Source organism: Mustela nigripes, chromosome 2, assembly GCF_022355385.1.
Source record: "Mustela nigripes isolate SB6536 chromosome 2, MUSNIG.SB6536, whole genome shotgun sequence".
NCBI lineage: Eukaryota > Metazoa > Chordata > Mammalia > Carnivora > Mustelidae > Mustela > Mustela nigripes.
This window is the reverse complement of record NC_081558.1, coordinates 174551320-174575238: the sequence shown is the minus strand read 5'-3', so window position 1 is coordinate 174575238 and position 23919 is coordinate 174551320. Positions and strand designations below refer to the sequence as shown.

The 23919-nt window shown below is 33.5% G+C and overlaps 1 protein-coding gene and 1 non-coding gene across 3 annotated transcripts in view; both read left to right on the top strand.

Moving 5' to 3' along the window:
- Positions 1-23919, top strand: part of EPHA6 (EPH receptor A6) — an 876957-nt gene that overhangs the window by 135910 nt on the left and 717128 nt on the right. Inside the window, exon 3 of one of the 2 annotated variants that reach the window (XM_059392125.1) lies at positions 2115-2234. The exons of the other annotated variant lie outside the window; for it this stretch is intronic. Coding sequence (XP_059248108.1) covers positions 2187-2234 — 48 coding nt within the window. The 5' untranslated portion in view covers positions 2115-2186. The remainder of the gene's footprint in view (positions 1-2114; positions 2235-23919) is intronic. 2 annotated transcript variants of the gene reach the window in all.
- LOC132012582 (U2 spliceosomal RNA) lies at positions 2977-3162 on the top strand. Its single transcript, XR_009402626.1, has one exon. It is a non-coding gene; the product is annotated as a U2 spliceosomal RNA (small nuclear RNA).

The window sequence follows — 23919 nt, the reverse complement described above, 5'->3', positions numbered from 1 at the left end:
GATTGAGCCCTGCATCAGGCTCTCTGCTCTGCAGGGAGCCTGCTTCCTCCTCTCTCTCTGCCTGCCTCTCTGCCAATTGTGAACTCTCTCTCTCTGTCAAATAAATAAATAAAAATCTTTAAAAAAAAGATTTTATTTGTTTATTTGACAGACAAAGATCACAAGTAGGCAGAGAGGCAGGCAGAGAGAGAGGGAAGCAGGCTCCCTGCTGAGCAGAAAGCCCGAGATGCAGGGGGTGGGGGGTGGGGGGTGGGGGGGAGCTTGATCCCAGGACCTGAGATCACGACCTGAGCCAAAGGCAGAGGCTTTAACACTGAGCCACCCAGGCGCCCCTCAGTTTCACAGGTTTATGAGTCTTCCCCCCCACCCCCCGCAGGGAGAAATAAATTTGCATATATTTAAGCCACAAAGACAGTTGTTTGTAAATAGAGTATCTCTATCTGACTAACTAGACTATTTTGATTTTTAACTTAAATTTAAATCACAGAGGTCAGGATTAATTTCCACCAGATTTTCCTTCCTTCAAGCTTTGGTCTTCATTTTTGTTTTTAGAGCTTATTCTTAAATACCAATTCTAATTTTATTTTGCCATTATGATTAAATAAATTAATAACTTTTTTTATCTTAGCTGTAAATTATCATTTTTTGAGAATCAGTTTTTAACTGTGGTTTTGAAATAAGCAAATACAGATTTCTAAAAAAATCTGACAAAATATATCAAGCAGAAATGGACATTTCTACTGATTTTTTGTTTCATTAAGCAAAATACATATTGTGTAACTATAATTTCACTGTATGTATGTGTCATAATTATATGGTAAGTGGGTATAAGAATATTTATAAAAATTAATTTATAGCATTTCCTTATTTTACAGTGCTTTCAAGTATTAGTGAGATTTAGATAAAGTTGTAAATTTAAGAATGTGCAATTGGGAAGGCAAGTGATATTGAAATAAATGTTAAGAAATTAAAGACCATAAAGCAATCAGATAATTCAAATGTCTTTTTCCTAAAGGACTATCTAGCTTAAATATGAAAACATGGGATAGAAGAAAGGTCTTTTAAATATGATTACTTTATATATTAACTTAGCTCCTAGCACTATAAAATTCTTCTTCTTTAGTTTTTTTTTTGTTTTTTTTTTTTAATATTCTAGCACTATAAATTCAATTGTAATTCAATTGTAGAGTATAACCATAAATTCAGTTGTACTACAGAAATTCTGGTATTGGTTCTCTAATATCCATCCAAGCCTTGTAAATATTAATCCAGCAACACTGAGTATTTAGATTAATGGTTACTGTTTTAGCAACCTTTCTTCTTGAAATATTTATTACTACATTCGTTTTCACTAAACCAGAAGATAATACATAAACAACATTCTTATGGATTTTAGAAAACAACTGTAATTAAATCATCAATATTTTTACTACATGTCAACTAGTCAATACTGGGGAAAATCAAATCAAAATATATTTCTCATGTTGTAACTAACGACACTGATCATTTCAACATATTAAAGTTGATGTATATCTGCCAACATACAGTCCTTTATTTTTCATTCAAGATTAGAAATGTAGTGATATTTTTATTTTTGGTAAAAACAAATGTATAACTATTTCATATATATGTGACATACATATGTTAGAATGTTTATTAGTACACATGGAAATAATTCTTATACTCATTAAACAATGCATTTCAATTTTCTGGACTGTATATGAGCATATAATATTTAAATATTTTTTTAAATCTAGCTTATAAGGATAGCCTATTAAAAAACATATTGTCCTAAATCATCATATTTCATTTTGTAGAAAGGATACCATCCTAAATAGTTCTTTTCATTAGAAAGCTTTTTCATGTTTGTGTAGTTCTAAGGATGCTTCTGATCTGACTCACACAAGCATATTTTCAAATATAGCCTGATTTGAATTAATACAGGGTAATTATATTTTTCTTGAGAATACTGTTAATTTTACATGGAAGGACTCATTAGTGAAAATGAATACGTATGTCATACCATATAACACCTTCACTATGCAAAGTTGCTAAAACAGTATGGAAAAAACCTCCTAAGGAAAATTTGATATAGCTTTCCTATGCTTTTCCAGACCTATTTTCAACACTGCTAAAAGGGGGGAAAATTCAAGAAGGCACTGAAGAGACCACCTCACCAGACCCTGATGTTACTTCTCCTCTGGATGTACATGCTGCAGCTCCATAGGAGCCAGGTTGGAAAAGTTTCTAGGAAAACAACATATTCCTTAATTACATATATATTTTTAAGTAGAAAGATTTTTTTTTCTATGGCACTTTGTCTCTTTAGACCCCAGAGTTAAGTACATGAAAAAGTCTATACTTTTAGTTTGAACTTAACATTTATCTCTTAATTGTTATTTGGGGAAAAAAAAAATCTGTAACAAACATCTGGCTTCTCAAAAATATTTTTGAAATTTGATTGTTTTAAAGCATGCAAAATTCACTAATTAAAAACATCATGGTACTATTTTGTACGTACTATAAAAATATCAAGCTTAATCCATTATACTAGAATTTGAAGTTAAATGATTATAAAGATGTGTATCAAATTTTTCAAGCCCTTCTGTATATACTACATAAATGGAAGTAGGTAGTCTCTATATGCTTTTTTTTCTATACCTCAAACTCTACCTTTGTTATTGCTCTTGATTCTAAGTGAAAATTTAAAGGTAATTAAATATCCATATAATGTTAATTCTTCATAGCTGGGAGGACTCTGGAGAGACAGGTCAGTGAGTTGGCAAAACAACCTTAAAAGGGAATTTTTTAAAGACTACCTCAAAATCTAAATTTTAGATTTTTCATATTTTGAAATATAATGAATCTTCACTCAGATTACTGAAATGCATTGCCATAAAGAAGGATGATAGTAATTCCATGAATAGAGGTTGCACATTATAATTGTAACTGATGTATTTTTTTTAAACATAGTCAATTGCTTCTTGGCCTTTTGGCTAAATCAGATGTAGTCTCTGTTCTTATCAGCTTAATATCTGATAGGTCCTTTATCTAATGATAATATGTAAATTGATTTTTGGAGCAGGGAGGTGGAATAGTAGCTTGCTCCATCCACTCCCACCCATCAAACTGGTGAGTCTCTCCAGGAATGATGCTTTTAAAAGGCAAAGTCACTCAGCAGTAATCAAAAGTTGTGTAAATGGAGAATGAAAAACATAATTTAACTATGGGCACATAATAAATGAAGTTAATTGTTAAATAAAAGATATAAGAAAAGCAATAGTTACCACTGACAGTTTAATTCTGAAATGATAAGGCACAAAAAGTAGGAATTATACTTGCATGTGTATCAGAACTAATGTTATAAGGTTATATATTCACAGGTCTGCTTAATTCAAGCATGGCACTTCAAAAGTTTAAGACATCTTTATAATTGTTTATAGTTCTCTCACCACCTTTTTCATAGGAAAATCTATATTCAGTTTATACCCTTTATCACATTTGCCTTGTATTATAATTATTATTTCAGGAAGAGTGTTTTGTTGCTCTTATTCTTCTTTCCATATTATTCAGTTGTAAACTCCTTGATAGAATTGATGGTATCTCAATGTATCATTGTTTCTGTCTCCGATATAGTTTGATAAATCAATTTTAAAATATTAATTACATAGGAAATCTGTTGATAGAACTAAAGGCATAAAGTTAGACATTAAAGAAATATATTTTGTGGGACATCTAGATGGATCAGTTGGTTAAGTTGTCTGACTTGATTTGGCTCAGGTCATGATCTCAGGGGTGTGAGATCAAGCTCCATACCAGGCTCCACATTGGGCTAGGCATGGAGCCTGCTTAAGATTCTCTCTCTCCCCCTCTCCTTGCCTCACTAAAACAACAACAACAAAACAAAATAAAACAAAAACTTGGCCAAAAATATGCTTTATAGATGAATTAGGCTAGTGGTTCCTAACACTTTGTATTTATTAATTTCAGAAGCATTTACAAATCCAAAGCCTGGAAACATATGTGGCTACTGTCTTTTCTTAATAGCCTAACACATTGCTAATTTAGACAGACTAGAATGGTGGTCCAAATCCCATTTTAAAAAATTGTAACTTTTTCACATTGCACTGAGTAAACACTCAATGAGATTAGTTACCAGTCTAAATAAACTAAGCAATAATAAACACAACCCTATAGTAAGGAATAACATGGGGTTCTTTATATTTTATAAATGAGAGCACTGTTGACAAATTTAGCTACTCTAAATTCTATACAGTATGGATCAGCAAAACTGAAGAGAGGCAACAATTGTTAAGATAAAAATGGACCAAGAACAAAGTTTTTTCACAGAATGAGATAGAGAAAAAGCAATGTCATTAATCCTGTTAATAAATAATTTTAATTAAAGTGGCAAACATATTTTTTTCAGTCAAGAAGAAAGGGTCGTAAATAGATCAGATTTAGGAGTTCACAATGACAGGTGAAGTTGAGCAATAGTTCTATAAATAACTGCTACCAATAAATGAAGCAAACTCTGAAGAAACTGTAGGAAAGTGGTATAGTCTTTTAAAAAGGGTCTAGGGAGTAAGAGATAATTTAGTTCAAACGTCTCATTTGTCTCATAGTAGATCTTTATGTGACTATACATATATATGTGTCTATAGATATAGATACAAACTTGTATATATGCATACACACATCATATTAAAAATTGTAGAGGAAAGATGGACTAGCAGCCTATATTTTCCTGAGGAATAAACTGTAAAAATTAACTATTAAATGAAAATAAAAGTGATAACAAAAGTGAAGATTTTGTAAATTATCATTGAAATGTAAGAAAGGTAAATTATACAATTAATGATACATATTCTCTAATATTAATAGTGTTAATCTAATGTATCATCAATTGTATTATATACAACAGCATATAAATATGCTGCCATATGTTCATCCTTCTTCAGGTACTACACATTTCTCTAAAAAAATTTCCTTGAAAAATTATCTGTATCTTGTCTTCATTACTTCTCCATGCAAGAACTGTCTGTATTCCCCATCTTTATTCACAGAACAATTCCAATTTTGTCCAGCTGTTCTGCCAAAACAACCCAACTCAAGATCATATGGTCACAAATTTAGAAGTTAGTTTTCAACCTTCCTCTTATTTGAGTTATCAACAGCATTAATTATATGTAATAGCTACCTCTTTTTTGAAACAATTATATCAGTTGGTTTCCATAAAATCACTCAGATTTGGTTCTTTTCTTAACCTTTTCTGTTTTCTTGGTTGATTTCTCCTCCAAGGATCAGTAATTTGATTCTTATATTGCCATTTACTCTCTATGGTTTTATTCAACCTCAGTATTTTATATTAACTGAATCCTCAATATATATTCCAGCCTAGATTTCTGCTGTGAACTCAGACTTGTACATCCAGAATTCTACCTTCTCAACTTGAATGTCTCTTGGGCATCTTATATAACATATCCAAATCTGAAACTCCTTATTAACCCACCTCAACCTGTTCCTTCCACAGTAATCACTGTTTCACAAAAGTGAGATCCCAGTATTCTAGTAACTCTAAACAAAAACTTGGAGTTTTTTTTTTTTTTCACTCTTTCCTCAAACTTTATAATGGGCTCAACAGCAAATTTCTGTGGCTTTCCTTTAAAAATATATACAGAATTTTTTTCTTTTAAAATAAACTTTTTGGGGCACCTGAGTGGCTCAGTGGGTTAACCTTCTGCCTTCGGCTCAGGTCATGATCCTAGAGTCCTGGGATAGAGCCCCATGTCAGGCTCTCTGCTCAGTGAGCCTGCTTCCCTCTCCTCTCTGCCTGCTTCTCTGCCTACTTGTGATCTCTCACTGTCAAATAAATAAATAAAAAAATTTTAAAAATAAATAAAAAATAAAATAAACTTTTTATTTAAGTTTTTTGTTTAAATTCTAATTAACATACAGTGTAATACTACTTTCAGGTGTATAATTTAGGGATTCAGCACTTCCTTATAGTACCTGATATTCATCATAACAAGTACACTTGTTTATCCACATCACCTATCTAACCCATCCCCCAACCTACCTCCCTTCTGGTAACCATCAATTTGTTTTCTGCTATTACGAATCTGTTGCTTCATTTCCTTTTATTTTTTTTAAGATTTTTTATCTATTTATTTGACAGGCAGAGATTACAAGTAGGCAGAGAGGCAGGCAGAGAGAGAGGAGGAAGCAGGCTCTCCGCTGAGCAGAGAGCAGGATGCGGGGCTCCATCTCAGGAGCCTGGGATCATGACCTGAGCCAAAGGTAGAGGCTTTAAACCAAGGAGCCACCCAGGCGCCCCGCTTCATTTCCTTTTAAAACCGTTACTGTAACCACTTTAGTCTATGATACCATCATCATTCCCTTGGATTACTAGAATAGCCCTAAATAGATTCTGTGATTCCATATTTACCATCCGCCCCAAGAGTACAGACTTGCGTTGTCCAGTAGGGAACCCCAAGGCTGATGGATTCCCTGAAATGAAATAGTCTTCACTTACCCTGTATTTTCTGAATTGCATATCTGGACAAATTGAACGAGTAGCTAACTCATATATGACCAAGGCTAATGAAAGTTATATAATCCAGATTCTGGAGTTAGGATAGGTTACCAACTTACTCTAATAAGAAACATATGTTTTCTAAACTTATTTTCTATTTCGTATCAGGGTAAGTATTTAAATTTGGGATATTCTGCATTTTTCCATAGCCTGTATTTTTCACCATCCCTTGTAACTTAAGTTTGCCATGATTTGTTGTACACCAACCAGATTTTTTTTTAATGAGAAATTTCATTTGGAAACTCAATTTAGTATTTATATCATTGAAAAATAAAGTACAAGATTTACATTTAAAATGTTTTGATCCACTATGTGTTGAAAAGTTGATTTATAAATCATTTAGTTTTATGTTATGGAACATTACAAGTGAACTATCAAAGCTATAGTCACCTGTAATTTAAAGACTCGTGTTATCATCTCTCCTTTCTTTCACTACAGAAATGATTTTTAAATTGCTTTATTTTTATTTACATATTTACAACTTTATTTTATAATGCAGTATTTCATAAAGTGTCTCTATTAATTTACATTTTACCAGCAATGGAGTTCCTGTTCATATTTTTATACACAAATTTATATTTTCATATCACATACGATAATAATTAATTCTAGAGTATTTAACTTTTACCAGGCCAGTGGATATAAAAAATTAATTTCAGGTTGTTTTTAACTTGCATTTCCTGTTCATTTGTGAAAGTGAGCTTCTTTTTATATTTATTAGCCATTCCTTTTTCCTTTCTTGTTCAAGTATTTTGCTCCTTTTTTCATTTTGTTTTCTTTTTCTTGTTGATTTTTGAGAGTTCATTATATATGTTTTGAATATGTATTCCATATATATTTATTACTTGCAGTATTTAAAGTTTATAATTTGTCTTGTCACCTTGTGGTATCTTCAAAATACAGAAGCTTTATATTTAAATGTAATCATATATGTATTTTTCCAATTTTGTATTTGTATTTTTTTAAATTTTATTTATTTATTTGAGAGAGAGAACATGAGCTGGTGGGAGGAGCAGAGGAAGAGAGAGAAACAAAAAGAGAAGCAGACTCCCCACTGAGCAAGAAGCTGGATGGGGAGCTCCATCCTGGGACCTGGGACCATGGCCTGAGCCAAAGGCAGATGCTTAAGCAACTGAACTACCCAGGCACCCCTGTATTTGTATTTCTTACAGAAATTATACAGAAGTTATACATGGCTTAATATATAAGCCAACAAAGTCCTGGAGTAAAATGTGAAGTGTTTAGCTCCTACTTCCTCTCTTAAAGGAAGTTTACTACTTCCTTAGAGTTAACTACTAATTAAAACTTGGTATTGTTGACACAAAATGAACAAACCTTTCAGAATTAAAAGAATTAGAGAGAGAGAGAGATTTATTCCAGCCCAAGTTAGGACAGCTGCCCATGATACACGGTTTTCACAAATAAGAGAGTGCTCCAGTAAGGGAACATTTTGTGAAAGGCCGTATACATTTTTTATATAAAAATTTACATATTATTAGACAAAAATATTTTCAGAAAGTTGAGACCTTATCTTAAATTTCTAAGTATATGAAGGGCTCTATGACTTTAATCTTATGGGAGCCAGGAAAGTTATACTTTTTCTTATCTTTTCTGTTCAGAATGCTCCTTTTGATTACTTTCTTTAAGCAGATTTACAGTGTCTACTTGGGGCAGAAATAGAGCCCATGGTTTGAGGTTTCATGCAGTCATTTTGACCTTGCTAAATTTTAAAGTATAGCTTTCCTGGGAACCCAGGAGCAGGCCCACAATTAAAAAGTTGAAAATTTGCCCTATTAATATCTATCTTTCCAGGTCATTACAAAATAAAAATGGTCTAGTTCTACAAATTTTATGAAGATTTCTTCGATCTCACTTGATAATACAGCATAGACAACCTTGTATATTAGCATGTGCTGACCTATCTCATACTTGCTATTTCCTCTTTCTCTTATACCCCACCCCATATCCAAATCATTAGCAAGTCTTATCAGGTCAGCCTTAAAATATATCTAGTATCATTACATTTACTGCTGCTATTTTAGTCTAGACACTATCCCCTCTCACTTGAACTATTTTAATAGAGTATTAACTGATGTCCCTCTCTCACTTGCCTTCTGCAGCCTATTACCCAGATAGCAACAAGAATGACCCACTTAATATATAAGCCAGATCTCATCATTCCTTGTGACAAAACCTTCCAGTCATCTGAAATCTTATTAAGAGCAAAAGTCAAAATCCTCACTGTAGCCTGCTTGAGTCTTAGTGATCTTTCTTTTCAGCTGTCTCTTTGAACTCATTTCTTACCTCTTAACTTACACACTGAGTTCTAGTCACCACTGGCCCCTTGCTGTTTCTCAAATAAGTTATACTTGTTCCCAACTTGTGCCCTTTGATCTATTTCCTCTTCCTTTAATGCTCTTCCCCCATTTTTCTTCTAGTCTTGCCCCCTCAGTTAAGTTTCAAATATCACTTGATTATCTCTATAAAAGAATACCTGTCTTGTTCACTCACAGCTTTTTTACCTTACTTCACCTTATTTTTCTCTAAAGCACTTTTTACCAGTGATATTTCATGTTTCTTCTTAATTTTCTTTAAAACAAGCTATCACCTAATAAATATTCTGTGAAAGCAGAGAGTTTGTCTCACATTTTCACTGGTGTGTGTCCTAAATAGAATACTGTCACATAGAAGGTTCTTAATAGATATTTATTGAATGAATTATTGAATGATTTGAATGATTAATGAACTATATTAACAACTCTATGTAAAGTATAGATCAACCATAATTTACCCATTGACCTATTGTAGATATTTCATTAGTCTCTAATTTTTCACTAATAGCAGTAATTTTCAGTGAACATTCTTGTATTTCTATAGCATATTTTTAAAGCTAGACATACTATATCAAAGGGTATAAAAATTTAAATTTGATATGTGCTGACAAGGTGACCTTCAAAAAGATGGATTATCTGTATCTTTACAATACTGTTTTTATCCATGGACCTGCTGTATCTGTTACATTTATTCAGGTTTCCTTGTATATATTGAGTTTCATTCATACATGTGAAAAGACTCGCTATTTATTCATACTTTTCATGGTTTTTCAATGTCCATACAGGAAGTATTTAAGGCATTTAGTACTGCATTTTTCCAAGGAGGCAGAAGAGAAGCAGTTTTTGTATGTGAAGAATTTCCACTTAAGTCTTGGAAGTTAGGATTGGTTCTGTTTAATACTTGTTATCAGTATTCCCAGCACCCCCCCTTTTTAACTTATTTTTGGTAAACTTCAAGATTAATGGCAAAAGGAATATGTGTCCTAAAAAAAGATATTATGATGTGCATTTATAGAAGCAGGCAGAACTTTTAAGAAATAAGGGTCAAGTTTTGTTGTTTTTATTGAATTATCTTTATTATAACCATTGCAGACAGAATTCAATGATTTAAAAGGATATATAATGAACAACAATCATCTTATTATCCATATTAGTAAATCTAGCATTTCCCATCTTCTTACACATTATGCTAATGACTTTTCCGATGGATACACTTCAGCTAAAATATAGGAGTCACTAGAAAAGTATTACAAGTAAGAGCAGATATAAACTGCTTGTGTGATATGAAAAATGCTTTGAAGAAATCAGCTGAAGAATAATTTGCTGATAACCCTAAGGGGTAAAAATATTTAAAACACATGCTTTTCTCATAGTTACATGAATCAGTATTCAGTAGGAAATGCGGTAAACATGCCCTTTACATTTCTGAGTAAATGTTTTAGCAGATTAGTGTCAAAGGTTGCTAAATGGGAAAATGTTCCATGCTGTAAAAAGAACATGAAAATAAATTTTAGAGCATTATTCAATACATATACATTTCTTTACAAGTGTCTTCCTAAACCTTCTAAAGAAATAACAACTCATACACACAGAAATGGCTTAGAGATTGGTAATTAGAAGTAAAATTTCTCTCCTCAAAGGTTATTAAGAAACTGCTAATAAGAGGTTATATAGGTGACAGTAACTAATTCTGATGAGTGAATCAGAAAGTTTAAGCATACCAGATAGCTATGACCCATTGAACTGACTAGATAGCTTCTAACCCAGCATGACTAAAATGAATACAAATAATGTACTTAGCCCAGAACTGGAAAATGACTCTCAGGTTTTTGAGGTTCTGGGAAGAAATCTGATGGACCCTGTTTCCTTTTTTTTTTTTTTTTTTTTTTTTTTAAATTCCTTCTAGCTAAGTGCTATGACTTTGGAATGAAAAAAATATGTTAAGTAAACAGCAGGTTACAGAGATTAGGATTCTATACAGAGGGGTTCTTGGCAAGCTAGACTAACATTTTGCAAAGATTTGAATGAATTAATTTGGCAGGAGAATTTTTCCCTGTGATCAAGAGGGCATTAAAATAAAATTTAATAATAAAAATTTTAAAAAAAAGAAAAATAATAATAAAATTTAATACAAAGGAAGAAAAAGTTGTCCAGATAATTCCACTTACCCAGTATAAGAGAGAAAATAAAAGCTGTAGAAAATTTGAATCGCAGTGATGAGAAAAGTAAAACCTGAATGAAATAAAATTCTTACAGACTTAACGGTTAGTGTGCTGAACAGAGCAGGAATAATGTGCAGTGTGATTTGGAAAATAACAAGGAGTCATTAAAAGGATTTTGGATAACAGCAATAGAATGGCATCAAGGGATCAAAACTTAAAACCCAAAAGGGAGAGAAATCTGTGAAGTTATAGAGTATTTGGAGAGTATAAAAAGGAGAAAAAATAAATGTTGGCAATGTTGAATGACTAAGGACATTACCAAACACATACATACCATTACACAGAGGTTCTCAATTTAATTTTGAAAATTTGAACCAAATAAAGATACAAATGGGGCCTATGACTTTTGGATCTTTTCATATATGCAGAATTATGTTTTACTTAATTTTAATTTTTTATTTTTACTTAATTTTAATGAAACTCCTATTTCACAATGTAAAGAGTCTGTCATTGGAAAGGCATCATGGGCTTGAGAACCTCATAACTACAAAGAATAATAGAAGTTATTAACTTTTTAAAATATTTTATTTATTTGACAGAGAGACACAGCTAGAGAGGGAACACAAACAAGTAGGGGTGAGGGGGAGTGAGATAAGCAGGTCTCCCACTGAGCAGGCAGTCCCATGTGGGGCTCCGTACCAGGACCCGGGGATTGCGACCCAAGCTGAAGGCAGCCAGCCAATGACTCAGCCACCCAGGTGCCCCAGAGGTTATTAAATTTTAATCCCTTGTTAAATTCCTGTCAATATAACAGTAAAAAGTGTTGCGAAAATAATAGAATCTTTGGCAATAAATAACTAAGTTACATTGGCATTTTCACTAGTTAAATAAAACAAAGGCGTTGGAAAAACTAACAATTTATTTCATTAATTTTTACTTGAAGAAAACTTTAGTGATGCACATGAATGGGATCCCCCCCAAAATTGTGCTACTGTATCACAAAAAAGTAGAGAAAACATAATAAACCTATGCCTCATAGCAACTAGTTTAAGACAGTTTGAAATCTCAGCAATGGGGCTTTATAACTCTGTATTCTATTGTTCTCCAATAATGTGACTCATCTACTCACTGAATATTAGATTTTTCCATTCTTTACTATTATGCTTCCTTTAAGATTCTGATTTCTTCTTAAGTTTGGCTATTTGCTAGCACGGACTTTAGAATATGTGACACAACTTCTATAAAACTTTATCTCGTTATATGTAAAATGTAGGTAACAATATTACCCACCTTGTAAGATTTTTGTGAGGACTAAAGATGATATTGCATGTAAAGTCTTAACACAATGGTTGTACTCATTCAGTAAATACCAGTAATAATATTGACCAATACTTTAATAATATTGGTAATGATATTTATCGAGTGATTTAGATTTTCTTATACTAGCATTTCACATGACATTCTTACTATATATATTTTGGAGGGAGAGATGGATGATAATGGAGTATTAACGTGAAATATACATTGTTACTTCTCTTGTTAAAATTCATATTCTTCATTTTCATATTGGTGAGTCTCCTCCAATAATTGTTTTATACTTTTAAAGGGTCATTCTTGCTCCACTATGATTATTAAGTAGATCATGAAGGAGCAAAAGTGAAATTAGGGAAACTAGTTGGATGACAATTGCAAAGGCACCAGTAAAAAATGAGGATGCTTTGAACTAGGTTGTTGGTAACACAGATGGAGAAAAATTGCTATATGTGGAATATGTTTGGAAAGTAAAGCTAATGTGACTAGTTGTCAAATTGTGTGTCAGATATGACATTCCTGTCTTTTCTGTGGTGCTTATAGAAACCAGTAATTTCGACCTTTTTATTCAAGATTGTTCAACTAGACTGTGTTAAATAATATAGACATGATGTACAATAGAGAAAGGGATAAATATTATTATTAAAGATATTTATCAATAAATGTAATTAATAAAGATATAATTAATGCATTGTAAACCTCATCCATTTTGAGTGTACGACTCAATGACTTTGGTATACTCACGGAGCTGTGCAACCATTGCTACAAAGATTGGAACACATTCATCACCCCAGAGGAAGCCCTCTACTCAACAGTAATTCCTTTTCATGCCCTCATGCCCTTCTCAGCTCATCTCACTTCAACCTCCATCACTAGGCAAACATTAATCTACTTTCTTTTTCTAGAGATCTGCTTATTCTGGATAGTTCATATAAATGGAATCATACAATATATGTGATTTTTGTGACTAGTTTGTTTTTCTTAATATAATGTTTTCAAGATTCATCCATGTTACAGCATGTTTTTTTAAAATTCACTTAGGATTTATTTATTCCTTTGAATTGTCAGATACTATTCAATTATACAGATATATTCCATTTTTTTATTCATTCTCCTTTTGGTAGGTAATTTGTTTCCTCCACTTTGGGCTTATATGATAATGCTGTGAACATTCATTTGTAAGTTTTTGTGTGGAACCATGTTTTTATTTCTCTTAGGTATATATCTAGGAATGGACTAGCTGGGTCACAAGATAACTCTGTTTAACATTTGAAAAACTGCAAAACTCTTTTCTAAAGTGTCCGTGCCACTCTGTATTCCCACCAGCAATATATGAGCCTTTCAATTTCTCCACATTTTCACTGGCATTAATTATTGTCTGTCCTTTTGCTTGTAGCCAATCCTAGTGGGTGTGAAATGGTTTCACGTTTTGGTTTTGATTTGTGTTCTCTAATGATTAGTGATTTGAGAGTTTTTGTGTGCTTATTATATGTTTCCTTTGAGAAATTTCTATCCAAACCCTTTGCCTATTTTTTTATTTGAGTTGTCTTTTAATTGTCCAATTGGAAGAGTTTTGTGTTTGTTTGTTTGTTTGTTTAATACTGTATACAAGACCCTTATCATTTATACGATTTACAAATACTGTTTTCCACTCGGTGGTTTGTTACTTTCTTCATATGTTACTTGCAGCACACAAGTTTTAATTTTGAAATCCAAGTTATCTAGCTTTTCTTTTGTAGCTTGTTCTTTTGTATCTAAGAAACAACTGATTAATCCAAAGACAGAGATTTATTCCTGTGTTTTCTTTTAAGATTCTTATAGCTTCAGTTCTTATATTTAGGTCTATGGATCATTTTGCATTAATTTTTGTGTACAGTGTAAGAAAGGAATCCAACTTCATTCTTTTATATGTGTAGGTACACAGTTGGCCTGAAAATTGTGTTTTTTCAGTAACAAATATGTTTCTTATGAAACAGGGAGCAAAACTCTACTGGGGCTGATTAGAGAACCTTTATTTAATATATAGCATTTGTGAATTTCCTGAAGTATGAGTAGAATTTGGATGGGTAAATATGTAGAAGGGGAGAAAATGACAGGCTTCTATGGAAAAGAGAAAGGAGCAAAAATTTAAAATAACTATTTCATTTTGACAAGGTTTGCAGAGATCTTAAAACACAAACATCAACAGTCCCTGAGACAATCAAGTACAAGACATGTCTTTGGGAGGTACTTTGGCTTTATCTACCACTGGAGGCAAGCGAAATGTATTTGTAAACCAATTTTCTAGAAACCTTTGGTTAAGGAATGTTTGGAGTGTGTGTTAATTCCCCAGAGCTTTTGGTTCCCACTTTGGTATTATAGATACTTTTCTCAAGGGACTTGGCCTGCTGTTTAGTTGATGGGCCTGGGGTATGAGAAACACTGTAGTGCAGAATGTGGGTCTGGGATAGTAACTTCACTGTCAACACTGATATTAGTTTTGATGCATCTTGAAATTCCTTAGTTTTGAGGTCCAGCAGTGCTATCATTGCTGTCTTAGCTATCTCACGTCTTGGAACATCATGGTCTTCTAGCCAATGCCACACACCCTTGTGTGTCCATTTCCTCTGGTTGCCATTCTAGATTGGCCCCCCATTTTGACACTTATGACCATTATGCCCACTTTTCATCTTATATTTAAGTGTTGCCATTTGTCCTCTGCTATTCCAAAGAAGCAGAATTCCAACTACACTTTCAAATCTGGTCTATAAATCACAACCTGAGTTTCCCAAGACAGGGCTGTTCTCATTAGTACATTCCCTTTTGCTGTGTGAAAGTGTATCTTTAGGGCCATCCCAGGAATATAGTCAACTGGTGGATTCTTTAGTGTTGTTTTAGCATAGCTAGTGTGGTATGCTTATCTCTCTGAAGTTTTGATCCCCTCATCAAGACGTGGCACAGGTATTTTTACCTTTTTTTACTTTAGATTATTATCATCCCCTCCACCAATTTCTACTTCAAAGAAACATCCTAACATCCTGACAGCATGTAATGATTGCTCTAAATTAAATTCTGGGCTATCAGTGAATGGTCCCATGTCAACTCTCTTTTATCTGGCCTTGTGTTCTGCCCTCCCTTGTCCAATAGTCTTGAGATCCATTCCCAACCATCATTTCACAGTTCCTGCTTATATATATTAGCCCTTGTAGTTCTTTTGATCAATAATGCCTTCCCTCCCAATGAAGGGAGAGTACTTCTAAAGCTGAGTCACACTGAGAATTAACTGTACGTGTTGACCTAGAAGCCTTGAAGCCTTCAAAGTGCTGGAGGCAGTGACCTGTCCACTTTCCAAAGGAGGCTGACCAGCAGTGAGGGAGGAAGACCGAGAAAGAGATCTTGAAGAAGGCTGGCCAGATATCCGCCTGAGACAAGGCCACTGCCTGTCTCCCAGGCAAAGGGAGGCTGGCATCCTTAGGCAAAGGCGAATGAACCATTTCTTCAGGCCCACACATTTAGGGAAATCTGGAGATTCAATTTTCAAATATTTTCATTCCTCTTTATTTCTGAGTCTTAGATCTTTCCATGTTCTTGCCTGGCTTTATGCAAGAGACACAATGAGACTGTGAATTTATTCTTATCTCTGCAGTTTGATTTCTTGCTCAGTGAAATCCTAAGCTTGGTTTGTATCCCTAACTGCTGTTCTGCTGTAGGAGACTAGTGTATCTATAAATGCTATTTTAAAAAATCCTTTCATTTCACTCCATGCTCTGAATAAGATGTTGGCTAAATTGTATATATCATTTTTTTCAGTGCATTGATAGCATTTAGCAATAACCACTCTTTTTATAATTATCTTTACTACCACTCTTTTTATGATTATCACTTAAATCCTGGAGATATTACATAAGTTAATACAACCCCTTCACTTTATAATATCCCAGTTCACGGCACAGTAAGAATTCTAGCAATACTCTGGAATTCCAGGGATTGTCACTGTTACCTTTACTGCTAATAGTGGAATCTTTGTTGCCATTTGACCATTTGACTCACCTTGTTGCCAAGTGAGTAATCCACTTACTCAATCTTTTTTTTTTTTTTTTTTTGTACCAACTAACTTAGTTGCAGTTCCTTGATAAGCTAAGGCTTATAAGTAGTTTTCTTGGGAAAGTGTAAGTGATATAGAAAAATGATGGTAGGAATAAAGGAATAATAAACTTCATTTAGCTAGTTAATACCATTAATACTGGAGCTTAATGCCACTGGGACATTGAAGGAAACAGTATAAAACACATCTCAAAGCCTGAATTCGCGGAGTTATTTGCTGAAGGCTTCCCCCTAGGGATGTTAATTTGTCAGCACTTCTGACCTGGTCTGTACATTGAAAGAACTTCTTTAGTTTTGGGAGGGTGGGGGGGACAGAAAAACAACCCTCATGCCCAGAGTTGATGTACGAATATTCTGAAAGGTCAGAGGAAATGGGCAGAGCACTGACAACATCTGCTACAGGGAAGAAAAACTAAGGTTAATTAATGTCAGGGTTCAAGATGCTGGCTTAGGAAGATTCTGAACTTACTTCCTCCCACAGATACAATTAATATATAGCTACATGTGGACTAATTCCTTCTGACAAGTACCTGAGAACTTGCTGAGCACCTTCTCCATAACACAAAATAAAATGGACCACACCAAGGTGGGTAGGAGAGTCAGAGACTTGCTCTTGCCAGAAACCCCATGCTCAGTGTGGCTACCCACAACATAGAGGGACCGCAGAAAACAAAAACAAATATAAATGGAGCTTCTCCCTAAGGAGAGAAATATTTATGCCCCATTCCAGGCATTCCAACCCTTGAGTCCTGCACCAAAGAAATGAGCTGTTGAAATGTCTCATTTTGAAAACCAATGAGGATTATGTTCAAGGAAAATGTAATGTAGTAGGGAACAATGATTTTGCTTTTAAAAGGCTCACATGCAGACCTGCTCATCCTCAGACACAGCACAAAAAGCAGCAGTTTTGCAAGAGCCTAGACCGTGGGTGAAGGAGATTTACTTGCTAAACTTAAAGCATCTGCCAGAGGAGCACAAGTCTGTTGGAACTATCTCTGAGGGTGGAACAAGGATAGATGCTCTCTTTATAGTCTCCCTCTACCTTGCTGGCACCAACATGAACAGCCCGACCCCTATCCCCTCCCCACTTGTGCTGCCCTGATAGACACACAGGCTTGCCCCTAACCTCTCCACACCACTTGCACAGCCCCGACAGATATAGCAGGTGAGCAGCCCTGCCCCCCACCACCATGCTTACAGTCCTGCCCAAGCCACATAGGAAATGTTCTTTGAGTGCTAGCCTTGGATTACCAAGGAGGACTGTGATTTTGGACTCCATGGCTCTGAAATAATGGGGGAGACAGCTCAAGAGACAATGAAGAGCTAAAGTGAGGTTAAATGACAATGTGTTTATCTTACTCAGAGCTATCCATCAAGAAGGGAAAGAGATAGCTGTTGTACATAATAAATGGAAGCATAGAGAATCAAGCAAAATAAGAAAACAAACAAACATGTTGCAGATGAAGGAAGAAGATAAAACTATACACACAAAGACATACACACACAATTAAACAAAGATAAGCAATTTACCTAGTAAAGAGTTCGTAATAATACTTAACAAGGTGCTCACTGAAGTTGGGAGAAGAATGGATGAACATGCTGAACACTTCAGCAGAGGGATAGAAAATAAGCAGAAAGTACCAAAGAACTCACAAAGTTGAAAAGTACAATAACTGAAAGATACACAGAAGAGTTTCAACAGCAGATTGGATGATGCAGAACAGCAGACCAGTGACTTGGAAGACAGGATTGTAGAAATAACTCAAATAGAAAAGAAAACAAAAAAGGCATTTAAGAAAATGAGGATAGTTTAGGGATCTGTGGGACTAAAACAGGTGTACTAGTATTTGCATTATAAGGGTCACAAAAGAAAAAGAGAGCGAGGTGAAAGGGCAAAAAACTTATTAGAAGAACTAATGGCTGAAAACTTCCCCAACCTGGAAACAGACATCCAGTCCAGGAACCAAAGATAGTTCCAAACAACGTGAACCCAAAGAGATCTAACCAAGTTATAATTAAAATGCCAAAAGTTATCAATATCTTAAAAGCAGCAAAGGATAACAACTGCTTGTATACAAGGAAAACCTCTTAAGATCATGACTTGATTTTTCAGTAGAAACTTCAAAGACCAGAATAAAATGGGATGATGCATGCAAAGTGATGAAAGGAAAAAAAATTCCAACCAAAATACACTACCTGGGAAGATTATCATTCAGAAATGAAAGAGTTCCTTAGAGAAGTAAAAGCTAAGGGAATTTATCACCACTGAACCAGCATTACAGGAATTGTTAAAGGGACTTTCTTAAGCTAGAAAGAAAAGTCCCTAAGGAGAAATAAGAAATTTATGAAAGAAAAAAAATAAAAACCTCACTGCAAAAGTAAAAAACAAAAACAAAAAACAGTGAGGGTAGTAGACTAACCACTTAAAAACCTAGTAAGAAGAATAAAAGACAAAACTAGTAAAATCAACTGTAACTATAGTAATTTAGTATGGGATACACAAAATAAAAAGATGTAAAAGATGACATCAAAAACAAAAAACATGAAGGGGCATGGAATAAAACTGTAATGCTTTAAGAATTCAGTTGAACTTAAGTGACTATTAAAATAGACTACTGTATGTAAATTATTATATAGGAATCTCATGGTAACTACAAACCAAAAACCTTTAATAGAGAACACACAAAAAATGAGAGGAATCTAAACATATTAAAGAAAGTCATTAAATCACAAAAAGACAAAAGAAGAAGAAAGGAACAGAGAAAAACTAAAAATACAACCAGAAAACAACACAATGGCAGTAAGTACATGTCTATTAATAATTATCTTAAATATAAATGGACTAAATACTCTAATAAAAAGACATAGGGTAGCTGAATGGATGAGAAAACAAGACCCATCCATATGTTTCCTACAGGAGACTTATTTTAGATCTTAAAGGCACACACAGACTGAAAGTAGAGATGGAAAATTATATTCATTGCAAATGGAAACAAAAAGAATGGGGTAGCAATAATTATATCAGACAAAATAGGTTTTGAAACAAAGACTATAACTCAAGACAAAAAAGAACATTGCATAATGATAAAGGCATCAATTCAACAAGAGAATATGACACTTGTAGGTATTAATGCACACAACATAGGAACACCTAAATATATAAAACAATTATTAACAGAACTTCAGGAAGAAACTGACAGCATTACAATGATAGTAGGTGATTTTAATACCCCACTGATATCAATGGATAAATCATCTATACAGAAAATCAGTAAGGAAATATCAGCCTTAAACAATACCTTAGACCAGACAGATTTAATAGATATATACAGAACATTCTTGTCAAAGGCAGTAGAATGCATATTATTTTCAGAATGTTCTCTAGGATAGATTACATGTTAGGCCACAGAATAACTCTCAATAAATTTTAGAAGATTAAAATTATATTAAGCATCTTTTCTGACGACAATGTTATGAAACTAGAAATCAGTTACAAAGAAGAGAATTGGAAAAAAAAAATCATATACCTGGAAACTAAACAGTATGCTGCTAAATGACCAGTGGGTTAATAAAGATACCAAAGAGGAGATCAACAAGTACCTTGAGAAATGTAAATAGAAACACAACATTCCAAACTCTATGGATGCAGCAAAGAAAGGTCTAAGAGGAAATTTCATAGCCATATAGTTCTTCTTCAAGAAATAAGAAAGATCTCAAATACACAATCTAATACACCTTAAAGAACTAGAAAAGGAAACAAATGAAGTCCAGAGTTACTAGAAGGAAGGATACAATAAATGCCAGAATGGAAATCAATGAAATAGAGACTCAAAAAACAATAGAAAAGGTCAATCAAACTAATAGCTGGTTCTTTGAAAAGATAAACAAAATTGACAAAGATTTAGGCAGACTCATCAAGGAAAAAAAGAGAGGGCCCAAATAAATAAAATCAGAGATGAAAAAGAGTTAAAACTGATAAAGGAATACAATGGATAATAAGAGACTACTGTGAACAGTTATACACCAACAAATTGGAAAGCCTAAAAAAAAAAAAAAATTCCTGGAAACACAGTCTTCTAAAACCGAATCATAAAGAAATAGAATATCTGGGGCGCCTGGGTGGCTCAGTGGTTAAGCTGCTGCCTTCGGCTCAGGTCATGATCTCAGGGTCCTGGGATCGAGTCCCGCATCGGGCTCTCTGCTCAGCAGGGAGCCTGCTTCCTCCTCTCTCTCTGCCTGCCTCTCTGCCTACTTGTGATTTCGCTCTGTCAAATAAATAAATAAAATCTTTAAAAAAAAAAAAAGAAATAGAATATATGAATAGACCAAGTACTAATAATGAAATTGAATCAGTACTAAAAAAAATCTTCTAACAAATGAAAGTCTAGGACCAGATGGCTTCACAGGTGAAGTCTGCCAAAAATTCAGAGATTATGAAAGACCCTTCTTTCTTAAATTGGTGTAAAAAAATTAAAGACTCATTTTTTTAATGCCAACATCGTGCTTAAAAAAAAAAAAAAAAAAAAAAAAAGGAACTTATAGGCCAATATCCCAGATGAATGAACATAGATGCAGAAAATCCTAAGATATTTAAAACCAAATTCAATACATTTAAAGGATCATATACCATGATCAAGTAGTATTTATTCCAGGGTATAAGAATGGTTCAATATCTGCAAATCAACCAACATGGTACACCACATAAACAGATGAAGGGTAAAAATCATATGATTATCTAAATAGATGCAGAAAAAGTATTTGACAAGATTTGATAACCATTTATGATAAAAACTCTCAATCAAGTGGATATGGACAGAATATACCACAACATAATAAAGGCCGTATATGACATACCCATAGCTAATAACATCAGCTCAAACATGAAAGCTGAAAGTTTTTTCTCAAGGATCAGGAACAAGACAACTCTTACCACTTTTATTTAGCATAATCTTGGAAATTCTGTCCACAACAGTTAATCAAGAGAAAATAATAAACAGCATCCAAATCAGGAAGGAAGAAATAAAAATCACCAAGTGCATATGATTTGATAGTAAATATAGAAAACCCTAACGACTCCACTAGAAAACTTAGAAATAATAAATGAATTCAATAAAGTTGCAGCAATATACAATTAATATACAGAAATCTATCATGTTTCTGTAAACTAACAGTGAACTATTAGGAAGAGAAATTAAGGAAACAATGCCATTTACAACAACAAAAAGGATAAAATACTTTGGAATAAAGTTAATCAAAGAGGTAAAAGACCTATACTTGAAAACTGTAGGACATTAATTAAATAAAATGATGACACAAATAAGGGGAAAGATAAACAGTGCTCATGGATTGAAAGAATTAATATTGTTAAAATGTTTATATTACATAAAGCAGTCTACATATTCAATGTAATCTCTATGAAAATACCAGTAGTATTTTTTACAGAGCTAAAACAAATAATCCTAAAATGTCTATGGAACAACAAAAGACCACAGATAATCAAAGCAGTTTGAGAAAGAGGAACAAAGCTAGAGGTGTCATGCTCACTGATTTCAAACTGTACTATAAAGCAATAGTAATGAAAACACAATACTGCAACAAAAGCAGACCTATAGATCAATGGAACAGAATGCAGAGCTCAGAAATAAATCCACATGTATATGATCAATTACAAGGGAGAAGACAAAAATATATGATATATATATAAAATAATATATAAGAAAAGACAATCCCTTCAGTACATGGTATTGGGAAAGCGGTGGCCAAAAAATGAAAATTTATAAACTGCTATGCAAAAATTAACTCAAAATGGATTAAAGATTTAAAATTAAGACCTAAAAGTTTATAAAACTTATAGGAAAAAAACAAAAGCAGTAAGCTCCTTGACATGTTAGTGATATTTTCTGGACTGTACTCTCACAGGCAAGGTCATGACAAGTAAAGTGAACAAATGTGGCTACACCAAATGGGAAAACCTTTTGCATGAAGGAAACTAACAACAAAACTAAAAGGCAGGCACCTGAATGGGAGAAAATATTTGTAATTCATATATCTGACTTATCACCTATCTATTAAAATATCCAAAATATATAAAGAACTCATACAATTCAATAGCAAAAAAAATCTGATGTAAAAAATGAGCAGAATATTGAATAGACATTTTTCCAGGGAAGACAGATAAAGAACAGGCATGTGAGAAGATGCTCAACATCACTAATCATTGGGGAAATGCCGATCAGAACCACAGTCAGATATCCCTTCATACCTGTCAGAATGGCTTGTATTAAAGTAAACAAACGTAAATCCCCAAGAGGAAATAATAAGGTGTTATTGAAGAAGTGGGAACAGATGAAGACGTAAGAACCCTTGTGCACTGTTGGTGGGAATGTAAATTGATGTAAGCACCATGGAAAACAGTATGGAAGTTGCTCAAAAAATTAAAAATAAAGCTATAATGTGATCCAGCAATTCCACTCCCAAGTATTCATTCAAAGAAAATGAACACACAAATTTGAAAAGACACATATGCACTCATATGTCTATTATAGCATATTTACATAGCTGAGATGCAGAAGCAACCTAAGTGTCATACAGATGAATAGATAAAGATGTGCACACAAGCATCCACACAAGCTCTCCTTATATGTGTCTGTGTATGTAATTTGGATATTAGTCATAAAAAGAACAAATCTTGCCATTTTCTATTTGCAGCAAAATGGATGGACTTTGAAGGTATTGTATTAGGTGAAATAAATCATACATGGAAAACAAATAATGCTTGATTTCACTTATATGTAGCATCTAAAAAACAGCAACAAAAACAACAAAAGAATAAGCAAAGCAAAACAAAACCAGATTCATAGAGAACAGATGACAGTTGCCAGAGGATATCATGGGTAGAGGCAGGCACTATGGGTAAAGGTAATTGAGGTACAAATTTATAGTTATAAGATAAATAAGTCATGGGGAATGTATAGCATGGGAATATGGACAATAATCCTGTTAACTTTGTATGTTGACAGGTGATAAATAGACTTGTGATCATTTTAAAATGTATATAAATGTTGAATTACTATGTTATACACCTGAAACCAACATAGTAATGTATGTAGAAGAAAAAGTTAGAAATAAAATAGAAATAGAAATAGAAATAGAAATAGGAAAAAAGAAGTAGAAATAAAAGTTAATTAGAAAATAATAGAAAAATGAGACCATATACAGTAACAGTGACCTTACAGGCAATATAATGGCACTAAATTCATATCTCTCAATAGTTACCCTGAATGTTAATGGGCTAAATGCCCCTGTCAAAAGACACAGGGTATCAGAATGGATAAAAAAACAAAACCCATCTATGTGTTGCCTCCAAGAAACTCATTTTAAGCCCGAAGACACCTCCAGATTTAAAGTGAGGGGGTGGAAAAGAATTTACCATGCT